Here is a 24,997-nt window from a genome sequence, read left to right on the forward strand (position 1 = left end):
TCGTATGAATTACGGTTCTATTCCTTTACGACCATCGTTTTATTCCATTTTGGCCTATCTCCAGCGAAACATACGGCTATTGCTCGTTTTCAATCGACCTCAATTGAGGCAAAGCGAGTGACAAATACAACACTAATAAATGCTTGTTGTCACGACATCCGCACATCGTGAACATCATTCACTGAACACAAATAGCAATACACACTACACAGTCGTGCCTGGACGTATAAATTATCAACACTTATTTAAATATATTTTATCAAAGTTTTCGGACAATTTTTGACAATCAAACATAATAAGATGAGATAGAAAGCGTCAAACAGAGGCATATAAAGAATAAGAAGTATTTTGATATGCAACATAAGTCGTCTTACGTCTTAGTAAGAAAATAATGTAAGTATGCTCAGTTTATTAATGACTACGGTCAGTAAAGGAGCTTGTTTAACTGGAATACTCGTTTGAATAATATTCTGGAGAAGTCAATTCGATTTTTTGTTAAGCCGAAGATGAAATATTATTTGTTTTTGATTGTTTTTTTTGTTGGTATCGAGCTTGGAAAGGGCATGGAAGATACAGGAGATGCAGATCGAAGAGGTACATCGTAATAGTGAATTAAAGAGTTCACAATTCAAAAAAGACTTTAGCAAGAGACAGAGAAAGAAAGAAAGACGAAGAGAACAAGAGAGAGAGAGAGAGAGAGAGATGAGAGACATTCGAAAGGTGGCTATAAGCAGTATTGATATTGAAAATATGGCATCAGTCAACACAAGGATAATCACCCGAAATTGGAAAATTCCTAGGACACAATAACTTTCGAACATCTTTAATATGTACCTTTTTTCTGTTATTTTGTAGTTAATAAGCCAATTTGGAATGAAACCTATGTCGATGCATTGAAACGTGACTTGTTAATGTCATACGATAAATTCGCACGGCCCACGCAGCACCACAACACCACAAAAGTGGCACTCAATCTGAAAATTAAACATGTCGACTTTGATGAAGCCACATCGGATTTCACTGTTTTTGCGTGGTTTATCATGGTAAAAAGACTAATAAAAATTATCTTCTAAAAAATAAAATACAACGAAATCATTTTGTGACCAAGTTTTTTACCTGTACATTTGTCATATTCTTTAAAAAAATTGTCTCGATTTTCGTAGAGTTGGAACGATGAAAAACTCAGATGGGACCAGTCGCTGTATGGAAATTTGACCAAGTAATGAAAACCACTTTAAATATAAAATTGCGTGGATTTTCAATTTCTTTTTCAAAGTTAGACTCAGTTTGGCGCAACATGAAATCTGGCAGCCGGATATTACGCTGTACAACAGCATTACGCATAACATGGACTACTACGGGACGGTAAATTGTTACGTTGAACCAGATGGAAATGTAACTTGGGTGCCACCAGCGACATTCAAGACATTTTGTGATTCGAGTCTTCGGTATTGGCCATTTGACAGCCACAAATGCACCTTATTATTTGGATCTTGGATATACAATGGCAATGAAATCGACGTGGTGCCGAAGAAAACCGATTCACATCTTGAAATGTTCATTGAAAACCCGGAATGGGAAGTAACAGACGTGAAAGTGGGACGTAGTGTAAACTTTTTTGCATGCTGCCCAGAACCATATGTAGATATACATTACAATATTACAGTAAATCGTCGCTCATCGATATACCATACAGTGATATTGGCACCTGCATTCGTTGTCATTCTACTTACCCTACTCACTTTTTGGCTACCGGCTCAATATAGCGAGAAAATCCTGTTGAACTGTGTCACGGCACTGATTATCGTGCTGTTCTTACTCTATTTTTCGCAGAAGCTTAATGTAATGGCATCACAAACTCCTTTGATTGGTAAGGGTCTTACCTTGAAATGAAAAAAAAGTTCAATTTTTCTTGATTTTTAGAACATTTTTATGAAAATATCGGTGCAACAATGGTTGAGGTTGAAATATTTTTAAACATTCTGTGTAATTTGTCTCCAGTTCTCTTCTACAGCCATACACTGTACATGGTGTGCTTTTCAACATTGATTTCAGTAATTGTGATAAATTTAACGCGATTGAAATATCAGAGAGCCTTACCATGGATCATCAAAAAGTATTTGGATGGAAAGTTGGGCGATATTTTACTACTGGATCACATTATCGATTCTGAGGTTTTTTTTAACTTTTCTAACATTTTTCTCATTTGGTTTTAGTTCTCTTTTCTTCAACATTTCAGACTGACCAACAGCGCCGTGCATCCGAGCTCCGTGAACATCCGTTCGATCAGCATTTATTAAATGACGAACAGCAAATCATTCAGCAATGTCGCGTTGGAAAGGGTTCATTGAGAAATGACTACTTGAAATTGGCCACAGCTGTGGATAGAATAGCTTTCATCGTATACTTTTTCCTTTTCACAATTTTTGGTCTAGCTTATTCGATCTGATCCGATTTTTACTCAGTAAACGAACCGAAGAATCCAGAAATCATCATCCGTAAGAAATAGAAAGAGAACTCAACAATACTGATGAAATAAGAACACTGGAATAGAATAGTGAACTCGTCTACTTCACAGAAATTATCCAAAATCATTTCACACTTGAAAAATTAACATTTTCAGTGCCATTAACCTGAGTTAATTTGATGGTCTCATGATTTTTGTCTGTGATAAATTTCAATGTAATAAAAAATCAATTCAAAACATCAGAACGTTCACTAACGCATTTCTTATTGACTCAAATCGTTCCCGTGTTACATATTGTTATTTTGGGCAAGAATCTATTGGCTTGAGCACTAAAAAGAGCCAAACTAATGGATAACTCAAAATTTTATACTTATTATTCCTAAGGGTTGTTGTTCAATGGCAGGGTCGCCGGATTGAAAAACTGATAAAACCGCTCTAAAATGAAAGCATCGCAAACTTTTGATGTAGTAAATAAACGACTATCTTAAAATTTTCCGCTTTTTGGTCGATTTGGCACTGAATACTTAACAGAAAATAGAATTTTTGGGAAATCTAACATGTGAATGAAGAAAACAATCAGCGTATTTTTCCATTTACATAAGATATTTTTCAAAATCGTTGATAAAAAATAATTTTGGGACAATTTGGGCCACAGATAACTTGACGAAGAAAAAAAGAATAAAATATTTTATCAAACATTATTCAGACTAATGCATGATTCAACACAATTCATGTGCGTTTAGATTTGCTGAGTTCATATGAATCACAGCTTTTCTTACTCTATTTCTCACTGAAGATTAATGTCATGGCATCACAAACTCCTTTGATTGGTAAGAATATTATTTTCGATTGATTTTCTTCTATGTAATTCGATTTTAATCGGAAACGATTTAATTCCACATATTCAATGCGTTAAAATAGCACCACTTAACTCGACTGGTTGGAACATTTCTAAACATCTTGTGTAATTTATTTTCAGTTCTATTCTACAGCCATGCACTGTACATGGTGTGCTTTTCAACACTGATTTCGGTGATTGTGATAAATTTAACGCGATTAAAACACCATTTGGATGGAAAGCTGGGCGATATTTTACTACTGGATCACATTAATGACTCTGAGGTTTTTTTTCATGAATTATTCCTAAATTAACACAAGTTTCCCCTTTTGCACATTTTTATAATTTTTTCCAAATTTCATCAAAACAAAACTTGAATTAAAAAAAAACACTTCATCCATAATATTTCAGCCTGACCAACAGCGCCGTGCATCCGAGCTCCGTGAATATCCGTTCGATCAGCATTTATCAAATGAAGAACAGCAACTCATTCAGCAATGTCGCGTTGGAAAGGGTTCATTGAGAAATGATTACTTGAAATTGGCCACGGCTGTGGATAGATTTCGTCGTATCCTTTTTCCTCTTTTCGGTTTATGGTATTGCTTATTCGATTTGAATTACATACCCACTAAAAATAGAAGCAACTAGGAATCATTACACCGGAAAGAATACGCAGAAGCAGAGTTCAAGAACAATTGATAAAACAAGAATTTGTACTGGAAATTAAACGGAACGATAAGAGAGAATGGACGAGTTTGAAATCATAATATCCAAATAATTTCACACACAATCACATCACAAAACATCTCCATAGGTTTGAGTCAACAAAAAGTTATAATTAAAATGAAATGTTCTAATTAAAGTCATTCTTAACATGTTCACTTACGGATTTTTTCATTAATTAATTGATAAATTCACAAGTAATAAATAGGTAAATAAACAACATTTTTTGTAATCTAATTCAAACTAATATATGACTCTACAGATTTCAGTGCTTAGCTTTGTCCATTCATTGTATTCATCTGAATTATCGCTCCATTCTCCATCAACAACGTTTCATTTTGTTTCAGCCTTATCCCATGCACAATGTGCTTACTTTCAATCGACTCAATTGCAACTTGAAGCAAAGCGAGTGAATGAAATATGACAGCCGCCCAAATAGATGCTCGTTGTCGCGACATCCGCACATATCGTGAATAACAAACACAACGACCAGAGCTGTGTTTGAATGTCTCGGCACATGCACACCACTTGTATCAAAGTTCTCTGACAATTTTCAACAATCAAGTAAAATAAGACGAGATAAAAAAGCGTCGAGCAATGCAAAGAGGAAGAGATAGTTTGAAATGCAAACTGTCTTGGTCAGAAATACAGTGCACGAACGCGCTCAGTTTATCTACAACTGCTGACCACAGTAAAGGAATTTCTTTTTGTCGCAATCAAAGAGTACAAAATTTGTTTTTCTTTCGTTTTGAAGAAGCAAATTTCAAATTTGGCTTGAATATGAAATATTGTTTACTTTTGATCGGTGTTTTTGTGAGTATCGAGCTTGGAATAGGCATGGAAGATGGAGGAGATGCAAACCGCAGAGGTAAAGTGCGAGTCAAGTGAAATGGTTGTTGATATTTCGAATTGAACCGAGTGAATTTTGATCATTTTCTAAAAATAAATGAAACGACTCATACTAATGTCCATACAATCAATAAGAAGTTTCCGGCTGTACACGTTCCATTGGCAACGCGCGCGCGCTCTCTCTATCTTATACGAAGCGTATATTGTGCACATTGGTGTCTATTGTTCGCATTAAAATACATCAGACCATTGAGTTTGATCAACTGTATGAGTTAATTTCATTAAAGTGAAGCCAGCAAATTTCGTATTAGAGAGCATTTTGTGCTACTTTTTCGCCTATAAAACGAGAATAAATACGTTTTCGGTATCTATCAAGATGGTTCTCGCTTAGTAGTAGTGATAATAAAGAAAAATGGCATCCTACGACGCAAAAATATCCACCAACAAAAATATTATCAACTGTTCGTTTTTTAATCGTTTCACTGCGCTGAAATGGATTCTGTTTTGTTACATTGTAGCTAATAAACCGATTTGGAATGAAACATACGCCGATGCATTGAAACGTGACCTTCTAATGTCATACGATAAATTTGCACGACCAACAGAACACTACAACACCACCATAGTGAAACTCGATTTGAAAATCAAACACGTCGACTTCGATGAGGCTACTTCGATTTTCACTGTTTATGCATGGTTTGCTATGGTAAATATCCTTGCTATATTTGGTTTGAACCCTTGATATCTAAGATATTTTCACTTCTTTCTTATATTTCTCTCTGATTTCTTAGGAGTGGAATGACGAAAAACTCAAATGGAATAAGTCACTCTATGGCAATTTGAGCAGGTGAAATGCAATTCAAACATTGAATCAATATTGTGTTGGATTTTCAGTGTGTTTTTGTTTTCAACTTCAGAATTGGATTGGCTCAACATGAGATCTGGCAGCCAGACATTACACTGTACAACAGCATCACGCATAATGTAGACTATTATGGAGCGACAAATTTCCTTGTTGAACCAAATGGCAACGTGATTTGGGTACCACCAGCGACATTCAAGACGTTTTGCGATTCAAATCTTCGTTATTGGCCTTTTGATAGCCACAAATGCACTTTATTATTTGGTTCCTGGGTATACAATGGCCATGAAATCGACGTGGTGCCAAAGGAAACCGATTCACACCTTGAACTATTTATTGAAAACCCTGAATGGGAAGTAACGGATTTGAAAGTGGATCGAAGTGTTACCGTTTACGCATGTTGCCAGGAACCCTACGTAGATGTTCGGTATAATATTACGATAGCTCGTCGTTCAACAATATATCGAACAGTAATTTTGGCACCAGCCTTCGTTGTCATTCTACTTACTTTGCTCACCTTTTGGCTGCCTGCTCAATATGGCGAGAAAATTCTGCTGAATGGCATCACCGCACTGATTATTGTGCTCTTCTTACTCTATTTTTCGCAGAAATTAAATGTTATGGCTTCACACACACCTCTGATTGGTAATCATCATTTTTCAATTTGATTGAAAAAAGAAACAAAATCGCTTTCTTTAAATTGCATTTCATTTTCTTATAATTGAATTGGATTTAATCATTCATTTGTTTCCAGTTCTCTTTTACAGCCATGCACTTTACATGGTGTGCTTTTCCACACTGATTTCGGTGATTGTTATAAATTTAACACGATTTAAACACCAGAGAGCCTTACCATGGATCATCAAAAAGCATTTGGATGGAAAGTTGGGCGATATTTTACTACTGGATCACATTAATGACTCTGAGGTTTTTCAAACTTTTCTTACATTTTTCTAAATTGTCATTAGTTCCTATAAATTACCTTTCAGCTCTTGCATTGTTGACAATTTTCCCAAATAAAAGTAAAACCTGAATGAAAAAAAACTCTTTTCTTCAACATTTCAGACTGAACAACAGCCCCGTGCCTCCGAGCTTCGTGAACATCCGTTCGATGAGCATTTACCAAATGACGAACAGCAAATCATTCAGCAATGTCGCATTGGAAATGGTTCATTGAAAAATGATTACTTGAAATTGGCCACGGCTGTGGATAGAATAGCTTTCATCGTATACTTTTTCCTCTTTTCGATTTATGGTATTGTTTATTCGATTTAATTGTTTTTTTTTATTTTCACCCGCTAAATAAACCGAAGCAACCAAAATTTATCGTTACCGGAAGTGATACAAAGTGTCCGAGTTTGAAAGTTCTGATATATTGAATAAATAAACCGTAAAAATGGAACTGAAAATTTAATTTATTTACATTTTATTCTAAATATTTCCAAGTAGTCTTAATATATGACATCGATATATTTACAACAATATAAATCGCGTCCACTAAAATGAAGTGCAAGCATAAAAACAAAACAAGAATAAAAATGAACATAAAACTGATTGTTTTGATTGTGTAACAATTGTAAGTGAGTTTGTACAATAACACATAATATGCTTACAATCTTATCGAAGTGCACCATCTGGGAGGTGCAATCAAAGGAATTCAATAGTGTTTAATAAAATAAACACTGTTTATTATGGAAAGTTCATCGAACAAATGATGAAACAATAAATCAATTATTGTATCATAGAATATGTTGGTAGTTAAAACTTTTATTTTTGTTCGAGCTGAGTAGCGCTTGAGCGCCGCTGGCAAAACACGAGTCAAAATTTGCCTAAAATGTGTTTTTGACGCTACAATTTTTGGTGTCACTTTGTATCAGGCTCTTTGTAATAATAATGCCATTTTTATTGTGCACATTTATGTGCACAGACGCAACAGTTGTCCGGCCAAAATATTCTTTTCTTGCGTAATACCTTTTCATTGTCATAGGAATTTACGACATGTAATTATATCACAAATGACCAAATTTATTAGGTGTTTTGCAAATGCTGTATGTAAAAAGGGTCATGCATTTGAAACCGTAACCGATAAAACTCTGTGTCGTATCGGTCAACTGGCCATTACAGAAAATCCCACTTAAGGAAGTGCGAGCGCTTAAATGACCGCAATTAATTAGTACGGCGGTGGGCAATAGTAGGATGGAAAAAGGCTGGATGTTGATGCAGTCGATGCCGATGGTTTGATTATTGCCGATGTGGTCGACTGTGAAGATGTAGCCATTGTCTGTGAGGTAAGTATACTGGGTGTTGAAATGGCCGTTGTCATCGTTGGAATCAGTGGGATTTGAATAGATGACGGTATGGTTGAATACATTGTCGTTGGACATTGAATTGAGTCTGCAGATAGACTACGACCATAATTAGCAACCGATAGCATGTTTGCCGTTGGATCACCACCTTGTGCCTGTTGTTGGCATGCGGCCATCAGTCCGTGAAAATCAAATTTGTACGCATATCGTTTGCCATGCACTTTGGTCATTATATTCTTATCGTAATAGTACCTGTTAATAAGATGATTAAATGGTATTTTATCAACTGATTTTGAATTGGTTAATTTGGTTTTTTTTATAAAAAAAGGAAATAAAATGTGAAATGATATCGAAAATAAAATACAGAATGAAAGAGAGGAGAAGAAAAGAGAAAAATTCGTAATGAAAGCATAAAGCGAAACGCGAGAAAGACCCACATAATTTCACACAGTCAATAATTTATGATTCAACATGAGACACACACAAACTATTCGAAAGATGAAACATTAACACGTTCCATAAAGAGAATCCGTTCCTTTTTTTCTCTCTCATCAATACATGTGTGTGTTTTATGCTTGAATTTCTCCTCCAATCGAACGGCATGTGTATAAAGTGAACGGAATCAGGCACAAAATATGGTAATTTGCTAAAGAGAACCGCATGCTTTATCGATGAATCACTCAAATACCATTTTTTTTCTTCTTCGTCTTCTCATCATCACACAGAGCACACTTCCGATGCGTATCGTTGGAATCTGTGCAACATGAATCAAGTGACAGCCAACAAATGAACACACACATACACAGTGACGCGAAGAATACCACGAAAGAAGAACAAAAGCCAGTTAGGTAATAGTGTTGCTGTGTGTTATGCTGCATGGTCATTTCTGTGAACTACATTGTTGTTGTTGTTTTTTTTTTGCGCCGCATTCTACATCTCGTCCGTTTCATGGAATTTCTCACGATTCCTTTCCTTTTGGTAGTTATTCATCGTACCAGCCAGTGTTGGGGTTTTGGCATTGTTTCGAAATGGAAATATTTGCCCGGCAGCGGAAAGCACCAATAGATGGTCATTATTTCATGTAGTTCAATTAAACAATTGTACCACTGATTCATTGCTGTGACTCATCTGCCTGGGCCGGTCTGCTTTAATTGGTACGCATCATCAAAAGCTTCAATTGATTTGTATGCGTGAGATGAAATTTGTTTTTTTTTTATTGAGAAACATTTTATTGAATGAGCGGAAAGCGATCGATTAGAAATACTTGTTCTCGTTAAATTTATCGCCTTAAAACGAAGCGGATCACACGAAAGCAATATTATAAATGTTTTCGCAGAATTGACTAATTTTTATACAACTAAAGCTTCATCGGCGCCTTTAAACCTATTGACAGATATGTTGTACACACGATGGAACGAGCGATGTAAATGACATTCGGCGGCAGCAGCCAAACGAACAAATTTTATGTTTCCATTAATATGTGATACGTAATGGTTGGGTCTCTTGATACGCGGCAGAATAACACCAACGAAGTGATAATACGATTATAAAGAAACGCTGCCATTTATACGGAGTATTTATGAATGAAGTCTTTGCGCGTTTTGCACTTTACACTTTTCGGAATTGCGAAAAAGATCAAAACAAAACGAAAAAGGCGATTGAGAAGAGAAAGATTGGCGAGCGACAACGATGACCACCGTCGAACATCGAAACCGGATCGAGCTGCGGACGCAAAGCAGTCAAAATCGAAAATATATTACATTTCGAAAGGAGATGAAAACCGTATGACATTGTGCGATACAACTTTTATTATTGAATGTAGAAATGATGAAAAAGACACTGATAAAACGCGATAACACAATTCAAATGAAGAGAAGAAGAAAAAACACACACACACACGAGACGCAAGAAAACCGCAAGCCACATTTCATTTTTTACCTGAGCGCTCGACTGAGCTTGTCGTAGTTCATGTTCGGTTTTGCTTTCCGTTCTCCCCAACGGCGCGCCACTTCGTCAGGATCGATGAGCTTGAATTCGCCATTTGTACCCTCCCACGTGATAAACTCGGTATTCGACGAATCAGCTAGCAGCTCCAACAGAAATTGCCACAGTTGAATTTGGCCCGACCCTTGTGACACTAGTCTGTGTGAGGCTGCGTTCAACAATTGATATGGATCTGTGCATTTTTGGAATAAAACATGGGGAAAGAAAGAGAGAGAAAGAGAAATATTAGCAAAATGTTCAAGTGTTCTGTTTGCTTATTCGCTAGAATGTTCTTTTTTGAGCACCGGATTCCATTTTTTTCTCTTTTCCGCTTGGATTTAGCTAAACGCTGAATTTTATCGCATAATCAACATTTGAAGGACGGCAAAGTTATAACTTTGAGTTCATATATGAAATCCGAATTTCGCGCGAGATAAAATGACAGCTTGACCAACACACAGAGCAAATTGATTAAGATTGTTTAAAACCGTTTTCTATAATTTGAACTAACATGCAAATCAACAATTCTTAGAAATTCTATTACTTAACATTTCGTCACCGGAGGGAACTGTATATACAGCAATAAATGAATGAAACAATTGAATCAGACCTTTGAGTAGTCATCTGTTTAAATACGAGAAGAAAAAATTGGGCAACGATCTAATGAATACGAGTCATATGTTGCACACTTTTCGTATTCGGGCGAAAAAAAAAATCGATGACTGTTTCATCCAATTCAACGAATTCATCGCGAACAGTTCGTATTTAAAAATAACAAGCGGCGCCAATTACTCATCGTGGTTGTTGGATGACATTGAATCTGATTGAATTCCCAAACAACGTTTTGACTGAGCCAAGAGAGACACACACCGAAAAAACCATACATTTTTGTGCGGAACTCAAAAATTTTGAATTTTACTCACAAAAAATTTTGTTGGAATTTTTCACTATGTGAAACATTTGTATCAAATTATGTGATGGCAACAGTCAGTTTATCTCATTTCTAAGAAATTTATTGTAAAATTTGATATGTTTTTTTTTCTATCAAGTTTGTGAAAATAGTGATATGATTCAGTCCAAATGGCGCCTGAACAATTTTTTTTATTTCATTTGGCGCCTAAATATAACGCAGAAAAAAAATATGCGAAACAAATGACTATTAAGTTAATCATTTATTTGAAAATACCATTGTAAATCATGGCCATACTGGCTGGCCGATGATGATGATGATGATGCGAATGTACATGATGCGACTGCTGATGAACACGAGCTGCAAATCGACGATTAAAATCTTCGGACAAACGCCACATCACTCCCGTGTCAACACAAACACTACTCATTTCATAGTTATTCAACATTTATTCGGTTGTTTTCGTTTATTTGAATGAACTGAAAACAATGTGTTTTTCTCTGATAAATCGTTTTTATTTCTTGGAAATGATTTCAAGAATAGTTGAAATATTTTTATTTTGGAATTTTTGTTCAAAATATCAAATTTTTTAGCTTCAAAACGAATTCGCACATTCATAAAGAAACAACTTCTTATTAAGAAGATTATTATTAAGACTGATTTTCGATATAAAAGGGTTTTTTTCTTAAACTTCGCAACTTTTCACATTCAGTTCCACCCTTGATCATCCTTTATTCTTTAAATCTATGCCACTGTTGTTAAGATGTTTGCAACTTTTTTTTGCACTGTAAACGATTTCGCGAGGAAGCGATTTGAGAGCGGTGTGGTTACTCGAACGGTTAAACGGAAAATGTTATCGGTGGCCTGTGGATTGTGTACGTGAAACCGTTTCTGATTGCCCACAAACGCATACTGCCTGTATGTGAGTGTGGCAAACCCCCTGGAGAAAGCAAAGCGTTCCTCTATTTCTGTCTCATCCACCCTGATTTAGCCGATAAATCAGTTGCATGTAGTTGTTACAAAGTCATATTATAGCATCAACTTTTCCGATGCAAGTAACGAGCGTTTAAGTGAAAATTCGCAGCAAGTGGCTTCAATATAGAGAATAAACTTATGCAAAATTGAAATCGTTCCCATGTGAAATGGCTTTATGATTCTCGTCAAGGACGCATTCCTTTGCATTTAACGTGCCATCAACGGTCTTAAGCGATGTGAAACTTGTAAAATTTACGAAAGTTTTGATTTTAAACGTAAAAATAACCGAGGAAATGAAATTACTTAATGGCAGCAGCAGCAAGCTATTAATCAGTTAATTAAAATAAGAGAGATGGCGAATCCAGCTTAAGATTTTCGGCTTGAGAGGCACGTGCGCACAAAAGCAATAAGCACCCTGATGTGTTATTTTGTCAATTTTCATCAAGTATGCAAATGAAGCATACCATCCGCAGAAGACATACGAGTCGAGCGTTGGTTTCCTTTCGATGTGGCTCGCATCCAAACTCGGATGCGCAAATAAATTTCGAATGAAAGGCTCCTTCCGATATGTTTGCGATGTGTTATTGAAACGTGCCATCGAGAGAGAAAGAAAGAGAGGGAGAGAGAGAGCGATGCACGACTTTGTCTATTGAATCGCTAAAACTTTCACAGCAGGTGGCACAGCAATAATATTTACCGAGAGCATTGTCATTCATGATCATGCATTAGGAGAGAGAAAAAAGTCATCAATAAGAATCGCCAGGAAGCGAATTACAAAATCCAATAAAAACATCCAAATGACAAATGTTCCGTTGATTTAGGAAGGAAGGATGTGTAAATGAATTTGATGCGGTCGTAATGTGTTTTCTTTCGGCTATAAAATCAGAATGTTCCGTTTGGGACATTTTTTAGCTTCATTTGTTTTTTTCTCGAATGATTCTTATCATAAGCTTCCTGAACAAGTATGAAAAGTTCCTTTTGTTGGAGAAAAAATATTTAAGCAAAATTTGGGTCACTGACTGAGCGCTGTTATGATAAGAGATTTTTTTTTCACTGGGAATTTTATGACTCATGAGATTTGGTCTCGAGAACGTTTTACACAAAAAAAATTCGGTTAAAATTGTTTTGGGAATAATTTCCAAAAAAAGTCGAGTATCCGGTGATGAATCTATCAATCTGTGACCTCTATGCACGCGTTTCCTTTCTCCTTAACTTTTCTCGCCTCTGTGACTCATGTCAAAAGGGCAACCAAAACATTGTACGAAAGAAATTCATTGAAGCTAATCGAAAAGCCCTCTCGGTAACAATGGCCAGATTTGGCCCCTTTTCACTCAGAGATTTCGAAGAAATGGCATAAATATGATAATCAAATGCTCGTCGTTTTATTATAACTTAATCTTTTAGCCCCGACACTCCTATAGATATCACCGACACTCCTTCACACCGTATGCGCAGTTAATAACGTTAAACATTTTCATATATATTTTTCTCTCTCAAGTGCAAAATGAAAGACTTGTGGTGGCAAACAAGTGGTGAATCTTTTGTTGTTTTAGTACATTTTGAGTGTGTGTATATTATTTCTTTGATGCTGGTACTGTGATACATATGGTGCGACAGATCAAAACGAAACACATCCTCTCCGCGTGTATCGCAAAGGTTACCACCCATTTTTATTCGGTTTCTTTCACACACTCATTTTTTCAAACGTTCGGTGCAAACGCGAATCAAACGTAGTCGTTGCCATGCTACACTGTGAAACGTGAAGCAAAGAACGTGTTATACACAATACACAGTACATAATTCCAACCGAAAAAAGGGGAAATTGTATTTGTTTAAGGCTTACACTCAAATACCATCATCATCCAGTGCATGTGCCGAGGCCGATTTATTGAAGAAAAAAAGAAGAGAAAAAAGCAGAATGGTTTATGCAGAAACCGCAGGATTCCTTTTAACATTGATATCGTGACATTGTTTGATTCGGTTGTTTGACGATTTTCTCGGAATAACGCTCTTTAGGCCAATCGGTCCACTTTATTCGGATGGATTTTATTGGGAAATCATTGAGAGGAGAAACGGACGAGTTTCTGGAGAATTCATTCAAACGGATTTACCAAATTCATTCCGAAAAATGCGTAAAATATACGATAAATTCGTAGTTTCCCATCACACATCGCCCAATCGAGACGAGAGACCCACTGATTTTTATCTTAATTTATTTCAATCGAAATAATGTACAGGTCAATTGAATTGAACGCAGTGATAAATACGTGCATAAAATCGACGAAGAAGAACTTAATAGCCAACTATTTATCTCTCCTTGCACCAAACTCTAATCCGATGTGCAAATACAAAATCAAAGTTTTGCTGTCGAACGCAGCGCGTTCATTAACGCCTATCAAATGATCTTGACCGGTCTGTAACAATAATAGAAATGAATGCAGCGATAATTCCCGTCGGAGTTGTGGGCCGAAATAAGAAAAGGGTGAAAGCCGATGATGATGATTGTTGCCATTTATTTTTATGCGTTGGTCACTCGATATAAGTCTGTGTGTTTGTTTATGTTTGCTTCTTATCGGTCAATTGATTAGAAAATCGTACAATAACGACTTTTCTTTCTTTGAATTACACGCTCTTAAACGTACTTTGAAATGTAATGCGATAAATATTCAATTGACTTATTTTTACTTACAGGGATCTATGTTGCATTCTAACGTTGGTACTGATTTACCGGTGGCATCGAGCACTTTCCATGCGATGTATTTTGCCAGTGTTTTACCTCCACACTCCGAGCCAGCACACACCCAGAATTCAGCCATCGTTAATGCCACCAGCTCTTTGCCATTGTTCGGGAATCGAGAGCGCACCGGTGGTGGTTTTATTTTAAAATTTTTGGTCATCCATTTCAACCATACTTTTATGTGTCCAGCATCCCATTTGTTCGGATCTAAATTTATCCAAAGGATTGAAGTAATATCAATTGGATTCAAGGAAAAATTTAATTTTGAATTTTCGTCAAACTTAATCATTCCTAGATTAAGAAATTTCAAGAAATTTGATTAAAATTAATGCAATGTACTCCACATAAACAGATTAAACCCATTTTAATTTTAGCAGCTTATCAAAATTGAGTAGAATATTTTGGAAATAATTTTTGTTTCGCCAATGTAAATACTTTATTCCAAGAAATCAATTTTTTAACCTCATGGCGAATTTTTTCCAGGATTTTTGGCGGGAATTGGCACAGAATGGTGAACCCGCATTTATTTTTAAATTTTTAAAAATCCTTCTTCATGATCCTTCTTCATTTGACGATGTTCAAATCAATTGGTATTCACATTTTTCAAGGAACATCCAAACTGAGTCCACTGCGAACAAAGTCTCTTTTACGCTAACAGCAATTCGTACACGAACGAGTCAGTGCGACAGTTGGCGTGAGCGAGACAAAGTTTGACAGCAAACAATTTTGTTATATCGGTTTAAATGTTCTTTAGTTTCATCAGTCAAAGAAATTTCACATTCATTTTGCTTCGTCGTACTTCTTGTTTGGTAATCTGATTGAACCATTTGGAAAATAATAAACTCCATCTACTTTAATCTGGTAAAAGTCTACATTTATTGGTGTCCTTCTGATGAAAGTGTTTCTTAAATTTCCTGATGTTCCAAGTTTTTTCTATTGTTTCTTTGAAAATGTGTTGCTTTAACATTTCCAATTTGACAAATACTACAATTTGAAACTAAATTCATGTTCTCGTTTATCGATTACATCGACTATTCAACAATGGATTCGAATTTGTTTTCATTTTATTTTAACTCAACATTTTCCGGGTGATTCATTACGAAATTTCAACGCTCTGCAATACACACGTATGAATCCCGTTTGTGCTAGCGAATCATGTGAATTGTGAATAATTGCCATAATTTATTAAGGAATCTGAAGAAATCATTATTAAATGCTTCCAATTGCCAATATTGAAACTTTTATTTCTTGAATAATAAACGCGTAGACGATCAAGCTCATTTTGCCTGTTGTTCTGTTCATCGCTTGATTTGGATCTTGCCCTTACTCTTTTCTCATTTAAACGATCAGATTTTATCTGTTCTGTATCTAGCTACTTCCAAATTCTATTCGCAAACGACCAAGGCGAAAATAACTTTTTATTTTTCCTTCTGAATGTCTTTTTTATTTGTTTGTTTTTCCAATTGATGTGTTTTTGCGTGTCATTTCGATTCTTTCATCAAATAAGTAATATCAATTCAATCAAAATACAAAAAAAGTTGTCTTTAAACTTTTAAAAATTCAATTCAAAAATCAAAACTGCATTTATAAGATCCTTTTCGAGGCCGCGAGGAATCAAACGTCACTCATAATAATAAAGACATGAATCGAAAAAGGGGCAAATACTCGCAACATACGCACAGACGAACAATCAGATTTATATATAGATAGATTTAAATGTATCCAAAACATCTTCACTGACAAGTTTATGTAAAAAACTACTTCAGGTGTCTGTTTTCAAATAAAAAAAAAATAATTCACTGTTCACTTCTCAGACAAAATGTCCCAAATTAGACGACTGGCTAAGTCTGAATAATTATTTTCCTAGTTATAACTAAACGTGACCATATCCATACAAAATAGTCGATTTCAATCAACTTAGCCAGTTTCAATTGTGTACCACTTTATTTCCACTCAGGAGTGGTTTTAGCCGCTGGCGAAAAATTTAAGAAATTTTTTCCTCCTATCACGACGAATGAATTAATTTCCTTTTCATCATAATAATTTTACTAGATTAAGGAAGAATTTCCACACACCAGCTGGGAGGTTCACGTTAAGTTCTTCTGAAGCTGAAGATTCATCATTATCTTCACTATCGTCATTCGGTTGCGTCGGATTGGAAAAATCTGTAAATTCGTTTGATGTCGAAGAGCGCGGTGATTCACTAAAATCCATTTCTGACACATTTTCACACTCCGCTATATACTCTTTGCCACTTAAATTTTCAATTTCTTCATATGTTTCTTCTTTTTTCACATTGGTTTGAATTTCATCAAATTGCATTTTTGGATAGAACACCAACGACCAAGCAAAATGTGTATCAAAATAAAGGAGTACTTTTCACCACGCAATAAAAATGGACTCTTTTCCTTAGAATTTTTTTTTAAAACTCAAATGTGTAATTGTTCAACTAGCAATAGTACCATTATAGTTACTATAGTTATTACTATAGAGACTATAGTTTGTTCAACAAAACCAGAGACACTTCATGAACGTTTTTCTTATTCAATTTTTCACTTTTTTCAAAAATTTCTCTTCATCCTATTTAAAAAACCCATTTAATTTCACACACAGAAAAAATCGTTGTGCCAATTTTACAACATCCACTTGGATTGAACAGCGTCACATTACTTGTTACGCGTCGCGTTCAAAAAATTATTCATCTTGACTAACCGGAGCTAGAGAGATACAAGAATCGAACACAAGGTGTTGAAGCCAGTTGAAAACAGCGACTTCAATTCCACGAAAATTGTATTACTAATAAAGCTTTTTAATTCGTTTTGTTTGCTTTGTTCGTGTGGTGTTTTTTTTCGCGCTCGCTTCGTTGTAGTCGACTATATTCAAGAACACTTAAATGGGTTTGCTTTCGATTTCTTCGTTCGGGTATGTTTATTGTTTTGATTGTTACTTTGGTTTTTCTACAAATTTAATATTCACATCATAATTTTTGCACTGTGCACACAGATAATTTCATCGCCATTGTAAAACGAATTGATTGATGCGTACGATTGGTTTTTGGTTTTTTCTCGCACCGTGTATTAAAATTAAATCCTTAAATTTGATTTAAATGACGGATCACGTAACTAGAACCAATTGAAATTCTAAACGATTCACTTGGTATAATAATTAGCGAAAAGGATTTACCCCGAAAAAAAAGAAGAGAGAAAGAGTGTGTCCACGAGCGACAGTAGACATTCGCGATCAACAGAAATCAATTTAAGACTGAGACGAAATTGTAATTTAACCGTCGCTCACATTCAAAATCGTTAAGCGCTGTGTATGAGCTGGCGCGATGAATGAAATTCATCCACACGCAGACCCGTTGATCGTGTGACTGCAAAGCACACTCACACTCAACACTCGCATCGTATGTGTTCACGATCACACATCTATGCGTCGGGTTGAAGCGATGTGCTTAGATCACATAGTACACTCGCAGCGGCCAGGGATTTCCCAGTAAAAGTGTTGTGTATAGTTGAGATGTATTAAATGCTCGCCGCACTATAGACCTTCATTCATACGTTCGGCGAAAGAAATGAAATGATCACCTGTTTGCCGATACAAATCGAACGATATGTCTGTTGCAATCTAACATCAATCTCACTTGTATAAAAAGGTCTGCGATGCAGTTCATTGGGCAATTTTCGATGTGACCAATGGTCAGAGACAAGCGCTTCAGTTGGGAAAATACAAAAAGTTCAGGAACAATTTGCGAATACCTGTTTCACCACTGCATTATGTAATTTGGAACAAATTAATCAGAAACCAGATCGGCGCGACGATGTGTCATACATGCCAAAATCGAACCGAAACAGTTAACAAATGATGAATCGGTCGGCGCAGCGCAATTCACGTATATTAAAACAAAATGCCAATCATAACAAAGCACTTTTACTACACGGTATTCGATCGTCATACGCACATCTACATTCCCGCCGCCGCCGACTTCTCAATGAATCATATGACTCAGCGCCAGTGTAATTACAACTTCAATTTATGAATCAGTGAATGTGTGTGAAAAGTCCAAACGTTCACCGCTCCGCTGTGCGATGAGCGATACTCGAGAAGAGCGCACTTTGTCATCATATCAAATGCCGATGAAATTATTATCATATCAATTTGCAAAATATTGACATATCAAAAACAATACAGCTACCATGATGACTTCGATTTTTCTGAATCTAACGATCGAGTATACCTCATCAATATCGGATGATTCGACTTTGAACAATTTAGATTTAAATCTCAAATGCGATACTTGGAAACATTGCTAATTTACAACGCTTTCGTTTGAATTTTTATCTGAGATTTGATTAGACCAAACGAAACGTGTATACAAAGAATGACCAAAAAAAAAATCTCCTACTCATAGTTTTTCCAAGAATTTTCATGAATCGAGCGACCCAACAATGAAAGCTTTGATATGATGTTCCGTCCGTCGTACCACCGAAACCGAATAATAGAACTGCACATCTGCTTTACAGCAAAGTATGATTTATTTCCTCAATGACTCATCCGCCAGTTAGCTAATCATTTCATTTGACGTAATTTGGCAAAAGCCGTTGAAAGCATTTCTCCCGAATTGGAAAACCTTTCCAATTTTTCTACGATTATATTTTCTACCAGCCGGCAATCGAATTATCCATGAAAAATGCGTTGAAATAAAAACAACAAAATAAACCAAAATAAAGGGAAAAGAATGTAAATAAAAGCAAAACCTAGAATACCGTATCGTTTGCCATTGAGTATTTCATGAGGTAGTAGATTGAAATGATGGCGCTCCGCATCGGGCAATACAAAATAATCGCCAGAATGCTGTCAACTGAAATCATATTGGGAATCAGTGGCTGTCAACACACATTAACATAGTCTGAACTTTGTTTTGATGGTGTGCCATTTCTATTGAAGACGAACAAAAAAAAACTATAGCAATAGCACTGCGTAAATATTGTTCCAATAAAAAATAAATACCCAAAAGCTGTAAAACAGGCATCTGAATCGACAACTCGATAACACATTATTGTCGAATCAACGGTACGGACCAGACGTGCAAAATTATGACAATCACTATTTTCTTAATATTTGTCAAGTGAACATTTAGAACATTGTGTAACAATTAAAAGTTCGATTTCGGTTTCCAATCCGTCCAATTTGAATCGGATATTCTTTGTTCGGATGGGTGGCCAAAATGCAATTTTCTAACATCAATGCGATATTTGAGCAGTGTCAATTTGAGCAAAAATTCTTTTGAACATTGTAAACAATTGCATACGATATAAACATCCGGTGAATAAATAATCAAAAGTAATAAAATGTTGTGAATGCAGCGAAGCGATGTAAAAAAAAGCGAGCGAGAATATAGTTACATTGATCCAGCGTTGGGGGCGCATACAAAGTAGAAACACTATCATAAATTATACCATTTCGGTTTCAAGCAACGACTTATTTTATCGTTGATGCCCAGTTTCGCATTGGTGTCACACTAAAATCTAAATATAAATACCAGTCGATCGAGAAAGAGTGCAAGAGAAAAAAAAGAAACATTTTTCGTTGATCACAACAGACACAAAAAAAGTAGCTTTTTGTTTGAATTGCTTTTTAAGTGAGTTAATTCCGTACGATATAAATCATACGCTGTGTGGTGGTGATATAACAAATTGATCCATTAAGTAGTCTTCGAGACGAGTGGTGTCGAATGTGAATAAGTACCAAACAGATCGAATGCATAATTAAGTTTTATTCATAAATGTCACGAATGAACCGATGCTTGTTGTCGAAGTCATGAACAGAGGGAAAAAATACTGTACTGACACCAATTAACACCTGTACACCAAATGTATCTAACGAACGCAACATTGAATGTACTGCGTCAGTGCTGAAGTTATTAGACGGCAAATGTGAATATTTTAGGGAAGTGAATTGAATACGTTGTTGTGTATTTGCTGTCAAGTCATCTGGAATGGGAAATTCTTAGAACAATTGTGTCAGCGTCTATTTTAAGCGCGATACGCGACAACACGAACGGAGCATTTCACGTTAAACGACGTTTATGTCAGACTACACTTAATTTATATTCATATTTTTAGTAAACTTGTTGGCCGGATTTATGTGCGGTATTTGAATACAAGCAACAAAAAGCAAAATAACTAAATTATCATTCTATCTTGACAAACGGGAATTACAACTGTAATAAAATAGCATCGAAAAGAAAAACAACATTAGTATATTGAGTGTGATGATATTTTTGAAAATGATAAGAAATTAAGTGACAATGTTTACGGTTTAAGCAAAGAGACGATACTCGAGTGTTGATTAAAAATTATTTATCAAAACCAATTCTTCCGAAAAACAAAAACAGAAAACCAAATTCACACAGACGAGTGCAAAATAATTCCAAACAATGTATTGGCTGGCACATATCGAAGGTGGACCACGTAGGGTCAATCATACGGCCGTTGCGATTGGCGATTTTATTTATAGCTTCGGTGGTTATTGTAGCAATGAAGACTACCGTTTGCTCAACACAATCGATGTGCATATTTTGAATACACAAAATTTACGATGGTCACAGGTGCCGTCGAGGAAAAATGAACAATATCCAGAAGTACCATTCCAACGTTATGGACACACATCGGTTGCATACGAACACAAAGTGTACATGTGGGGCGGTCGAAATGATGAAACTGGTTGCAACATCCTATTTTGCTTTGACACACAAACATTGCGATGGTCTAAGCCAGAGGTAACGGGCGACATCCCAGGTGTTAGGGATGGTCATAGTGCTTGCATCATTGATCATTATATGTATATTTTCGGAGGCTTTGAAGAGGAAATCAATCAATTTTCATGCGATGTTCACAAATTGAACTTGAAAACGATGCACTGGTCATACATACGAACAAGTGGACAACCGCCGAGCTATCGTGATTTTCACACCGCTACCATTTTGAACAATCGAATGTACATTTTTGGTGGTCGCGGTGACACCCACAGTCCATATCATTCGCAAGAAGAAATCTATTGCTCACAAATCGTTTACTTAGACCTCAGGACGTGTGAATGGTAAGATTATGACACAATTTTTTTTTTTGCCAATTTTTGAATTGAGCGCAAATTTTGCGGATCAATTTACGATTTCTTTTATTTCAACATGGTTTATTTTCTTGGAAACTATTTCTATATTGATTGAGATAATAAGATGTTAAAATATGGACATTGTGTTGTTTGTTTTGGGTTGTTATACGTGCACCTTTTATTACAAAACCAAACAAAATCGGCCAATTTATTCCATTTGTTTGAGAAAGAAAAATGGTTGCAAACAAATTGACTTTCATTTGGATTTTTTTTTGTCAATAGGAAACATCCAAACACAACCGGTACAATTCCCCTCGGTCGACGTAGCCATTCAGCATTTGTGTACAATAATTTGTTGTACATCTTTGGCGGATACAACGGCATCAACGATCAGCATTTCAATGATATGTACTGCTTTGATCCGGATAAGAATCGTTGGAGTTCGATGAAAAGCAGAGGAATCGTTCCCAAACCACGTCGTCGACAGGTGTGTCTAGTCATTGACAAGCGATTGTATCTCTTTGGAGGCACCAGGTAATTTAAAAAGAGTCCTTGATATGCTATTTTTATTAGATTAAAAAGCTTTTTTTTATCAGCTCCATATGCCATAATAATTAGCACTTAAAATTAAATCATCTAATTGATATAATTGTTTGTACGTTCATTTTACAGTCCATCCGAAAGTCCGACAATGCGCGGAGGTCATGGGCAGAAATTACTTGATTACAGCGATACACATGTGCTGGACTTCGAACCAAACCTCAAGACTTTGTGTCTTATGTCAGTCATCGAAAGCAATTTAGATCAAACGTATCTGCCGCAAGACATCAGGTGAGTATTTATTTTTAAATAATACTGATTCAATACCGGTAGACTCGATAAGATAATGAATTGCAACTTTCTACGCAATTTGTAATCATTTTCCCTTGGATTAACCAGCTGTATTCGTTTTTCTGCCGTTAGATGGGAGATCCGGACAATGACAACAGCCAATAACATCAGTCGGCCGCTAAACAACACCGGATAAGTAGCATTCAGAATCCATACGATCATCGTCATTAGATACAAATCACCACAAAGGATATAAAAACATTGGGCCAGGCCTAGTAGAATAAAGATTTCGTTACCAAGAACAATGACATCTGAAACAAAATGATCTTGACTTTATTGTAGAGCAACTCTGTCACAATAATAAGTGAATTTACTCGAATTTAACCTTTTGCATTCAAACATTTCATTTTCACTGCAAAAAAACAAATTGCTGAAACAATGGATTTCCAAAGGAATTGCTATATAAATATTAATAGTTACAAAGAGAATACGATTTGTTATTATACAGAAGCATTTTCTATCAAGCTAAACACAGCGACAGTTATGACATCTATTTCAAAAGTGGCATCATTACTTTTTGAACACGAGTGCGCCATAGAATATCAGTTACCACGGTACACATTATTATATAATTGTCATTCAATCACCGCAGCTATTGGAGAAAAAATTAATCACATGAAATATTCTGTGTCTAGTTCAATATCGATATGATTAGAAACGATTCATTTATATGCTTTCTCTTTTGATCTTTTAAAATATTGTGATCATAAATTTGAAGAGCAATATTCAAGAGATGAACCACCAAAAAAATCAAGCGTTGAATGTCGATATCATCGAAGTGTGGAGAACGAAATATATGTGACTCTTTGAATAACAACCACAAAAAGAAATCGTTGTTTATTGCCAACACGATTTCCAGTGCATAATTTTTTCTTCACCTCTTGATAGCACACAATTGTAGTTTACATATGATAGGACGTAGCTTGACGTTCGTGGAAATAACATAAATTTTTTATCATTATATCCTAGGGGAATATCACGCTTAAATTATTTCAAATATTTCAAGAAAATTCAATTTATCTCTAAGAATCTGTCGTATGAAATATGGTGGATATTTGTGAATACGGCGGACAATTGTGGATTTTTGTGATTATGAATGATATTTAAATGTATTTTTCCGGATTTAATGCAAAAAATCTCAAATATCTCCAAAATCCACAAAAATCTGATTTATTTATTCGAAATATTCGAAAATATGTCATACAATTGATGTTTATTTCAAATATCTCAAATATCTCACAAGATTCAGGAGCGTGATATTCCCCTAGATTATATCATTATTATTGATTCAATAATAAACTCAATGAGCATTTGATTTAAGAGCCCCAGCAATATAATACGTGTGAGTTTACTCATCAATTATAATTAAGTTGTATTTTAATAAAAAGAAGCAGAAAAAAACAACATAAATGCCCCCGCATACATTGATGTGAACTTGAAAACTACGTTACAACCTACTATAAAACCATATTAATCAAATTTAACGGAAAACAAAAAGAAGAAGAAATATATAATCTGTGTTAGACTAAAATGGCCAGACGGTAATTGTTACAACAGAAAAACATTTATTATATAAAAATGTTTATTTTTGTAAAATATCTGAAAATAAATTAACAAAATATGTATACACTATCAGATTGTGTGTGGGTTTGATTCTCTGTGTACTTTGTCATTTTGTGCTGTGCTAAAGTTTCTTCTACAGCAAATTGCCGCGATGCAAATAGACAACCAGGAAAGTGATAAGGGATGAACGATAAGAGCCGCCATCAAAAAGCCACATGCAGGACTGAGACGTGTGTTTCAAATACTCAGCGATTTGCGTCATTTTATAGCCAATGAATGAGCGTAGTTTTACAACTTGAATATTTCGAAGCATCGCAATTCTCTTAATTGACATTTTGTGAACGATCTGATAGTGGCATTTTGTAAACGATCTAATTTAATCTAGGAAGGCGAGAATGCTAATTTTTTTTACCTCCATTATGGAACAAGACTACTTTTTTGATTCTGATTCAAATCGGAATCACTTTTATCGGCAATGCAATGCACGCTTGTTATCCGAATCACACAAAGTGGTGGTGGCTGTTCCGTCATTTGTTGACGTACATTGTTATTGTCGCCTTGAAAAAAGTGAAGCACGTAACGGAAGAGGAATGTTCATATTGTTTACTTTTATTTCAATAACACTCCATTTTTTGCTCTTCCATTTCCACCGAAAAAAAAACACTTGTGAAATGTTCTTGGAAATAAATGCATGGAACTAACACACTTGGAGGTCCATTGGTGTGCAACGAGCATTCAAGCTGTGTTCGTAATGTAAAATGCGTATCTAGCATGTTGTGT

At 35.5% G+C, this 24,997-nt stretch overlaps 4 protein-coding genes across 6 annotated transcripts; 3 read left to right on the forward strand and 1 right to left on the reverse strand.

The window, feature by feature from the left end:
- Window positions 1-260: 260 nt before the first annotated feature.
- Window positions 261-2,637, forward strand: LOC129565330 (acetylcholine receptor subunit alpha-type acr-16-like). Of its 2 annotated transcripts, none has more exons than XM_055440088.1 (6): window positions 261-594; window positions 856-1,043; window positions 1,164-1,219; window positions 1,281-1,870; window positions 2,002-2,174; window positions 2,217-2,430. In XM_055440088.1, exons 1-6 carry the CDS (start codon window positions 507-509, stop codon window positions 2,298-2,300), a joined length of 1,179 nt encoding a protein of 392 aa, XP_055296063.1. In that variant the 5' UTR covers window positions 261-506; the 3' UTR covers window positions 2,301-2,430. The 2 variants fall into 2 exon arrangements, with proteins under 2 accessions (XP_055296063.1, XP_055296062.1); XM_055440087.1 differs by having other exon boundaries at window positions 263-594; window positions 2,240-2,637.
- Window positions 2,638-4,435: 1,798 nt separating this feature from the next.
- On the forward strand, window positions 4,436-7,142 carry LOC129565331 (neuronal acetylcholine receptor subunit alpha-10-like). The gene is made up of 6 exons (XM_055440089.1): window positions 4,436-4,896; window positions 5,396-5,583; window positions 5,669-5,724; window positions 5,795-6,384; window positions 6,494-6,666; window positions 6,805-7,142. Exons 1-6 carry the CDS (start codon window positions 4,626-4,628, stop codon window positions 7,012-7,014), a joined length of 1,488 nt encoding a protein of 495 aa, XP_055296064.1. The 5' UTR covers window positions 4,436-4,625; the 3' UTR covers window positions 7,015-7,142.
- Window positions 7,137-19,074, reverse strand: LOC129565332 (DNA-binding protein D-ETS-6). 2 transcript variants are annotated; one of them, XM_055440091.1, is made up of 4 exons: window positions 19,056-19,074; window positions 14,603-14,857; window positions 9,984-10,221; window positions 7,137-8,297 (listed from the first exon to the last, which is right to left on the reverse strand). In XM_055440091.1, exons 1-4 carry the CDS (start codon window positions 19,057-19,059, stop codon window positions 7,910-7,912), a joined length of 885 nt encoding a protein of 294 aa, XP_055296066.1. In that variant the 5' UTR covers window positions 19,060-19,074; the 3' UTR covers window positions 7,137-7,909. The 2 variants fall into 2 exon arrangements, with proteins under 2 accessions (XP_055296066.1, XP_055296065.1); XM_055440090.1 differs by lacking the exon at window positions 19,056-19,074 and adding an exon at window positions 16,726-17,912.
- A 429-nt stretch (window positions 19,075-19,503) lies between these two features.
- LOC129565333 (kelch domain-containing protein 3) lies at window positions 19,504-24,286 on the forward strand. The gene is made up of 4 exons (XM_055440092.1): window positions 19,504-21,751; window positions 22,046-22,297; window positions 22,436-22,594; window positions 22,727-24,286. The coding sequence occupies exons 1-4, from the start codon at window positions 21,090-21,092 to the stop codon at window positions 22,788-22,790; spliced, it is 1,137 nt and encodes a 378-aa protein (XP_055296067.1). The 5' UTR covers window positions 19,504-21,089; the 3' UTR covers window positions 22,791-24,286.
- The last annotated feature ends 711 nt before the right edge of the window (window positions 24,287-24,997 follow it).

The sequence above is a fragment of the Sitodiplosis mosellana genome, unplaced genomic scaffold (genome assembly GCF_009176505.1).
Source record: "Sitodiplosis mosellana isolate CC-2019 unplaced genomic scaffold, AAFC_SMos_1.0 Smas_scaffold_2, whole genome shotgun sequence".
Taxonomy (NCBI): Eukaryota; Metazoa; Arthropoda; class Insecta; order Diptera; family Cecidomyiidae; genus Sitodiplosis; species Sitodiplosis mosellana.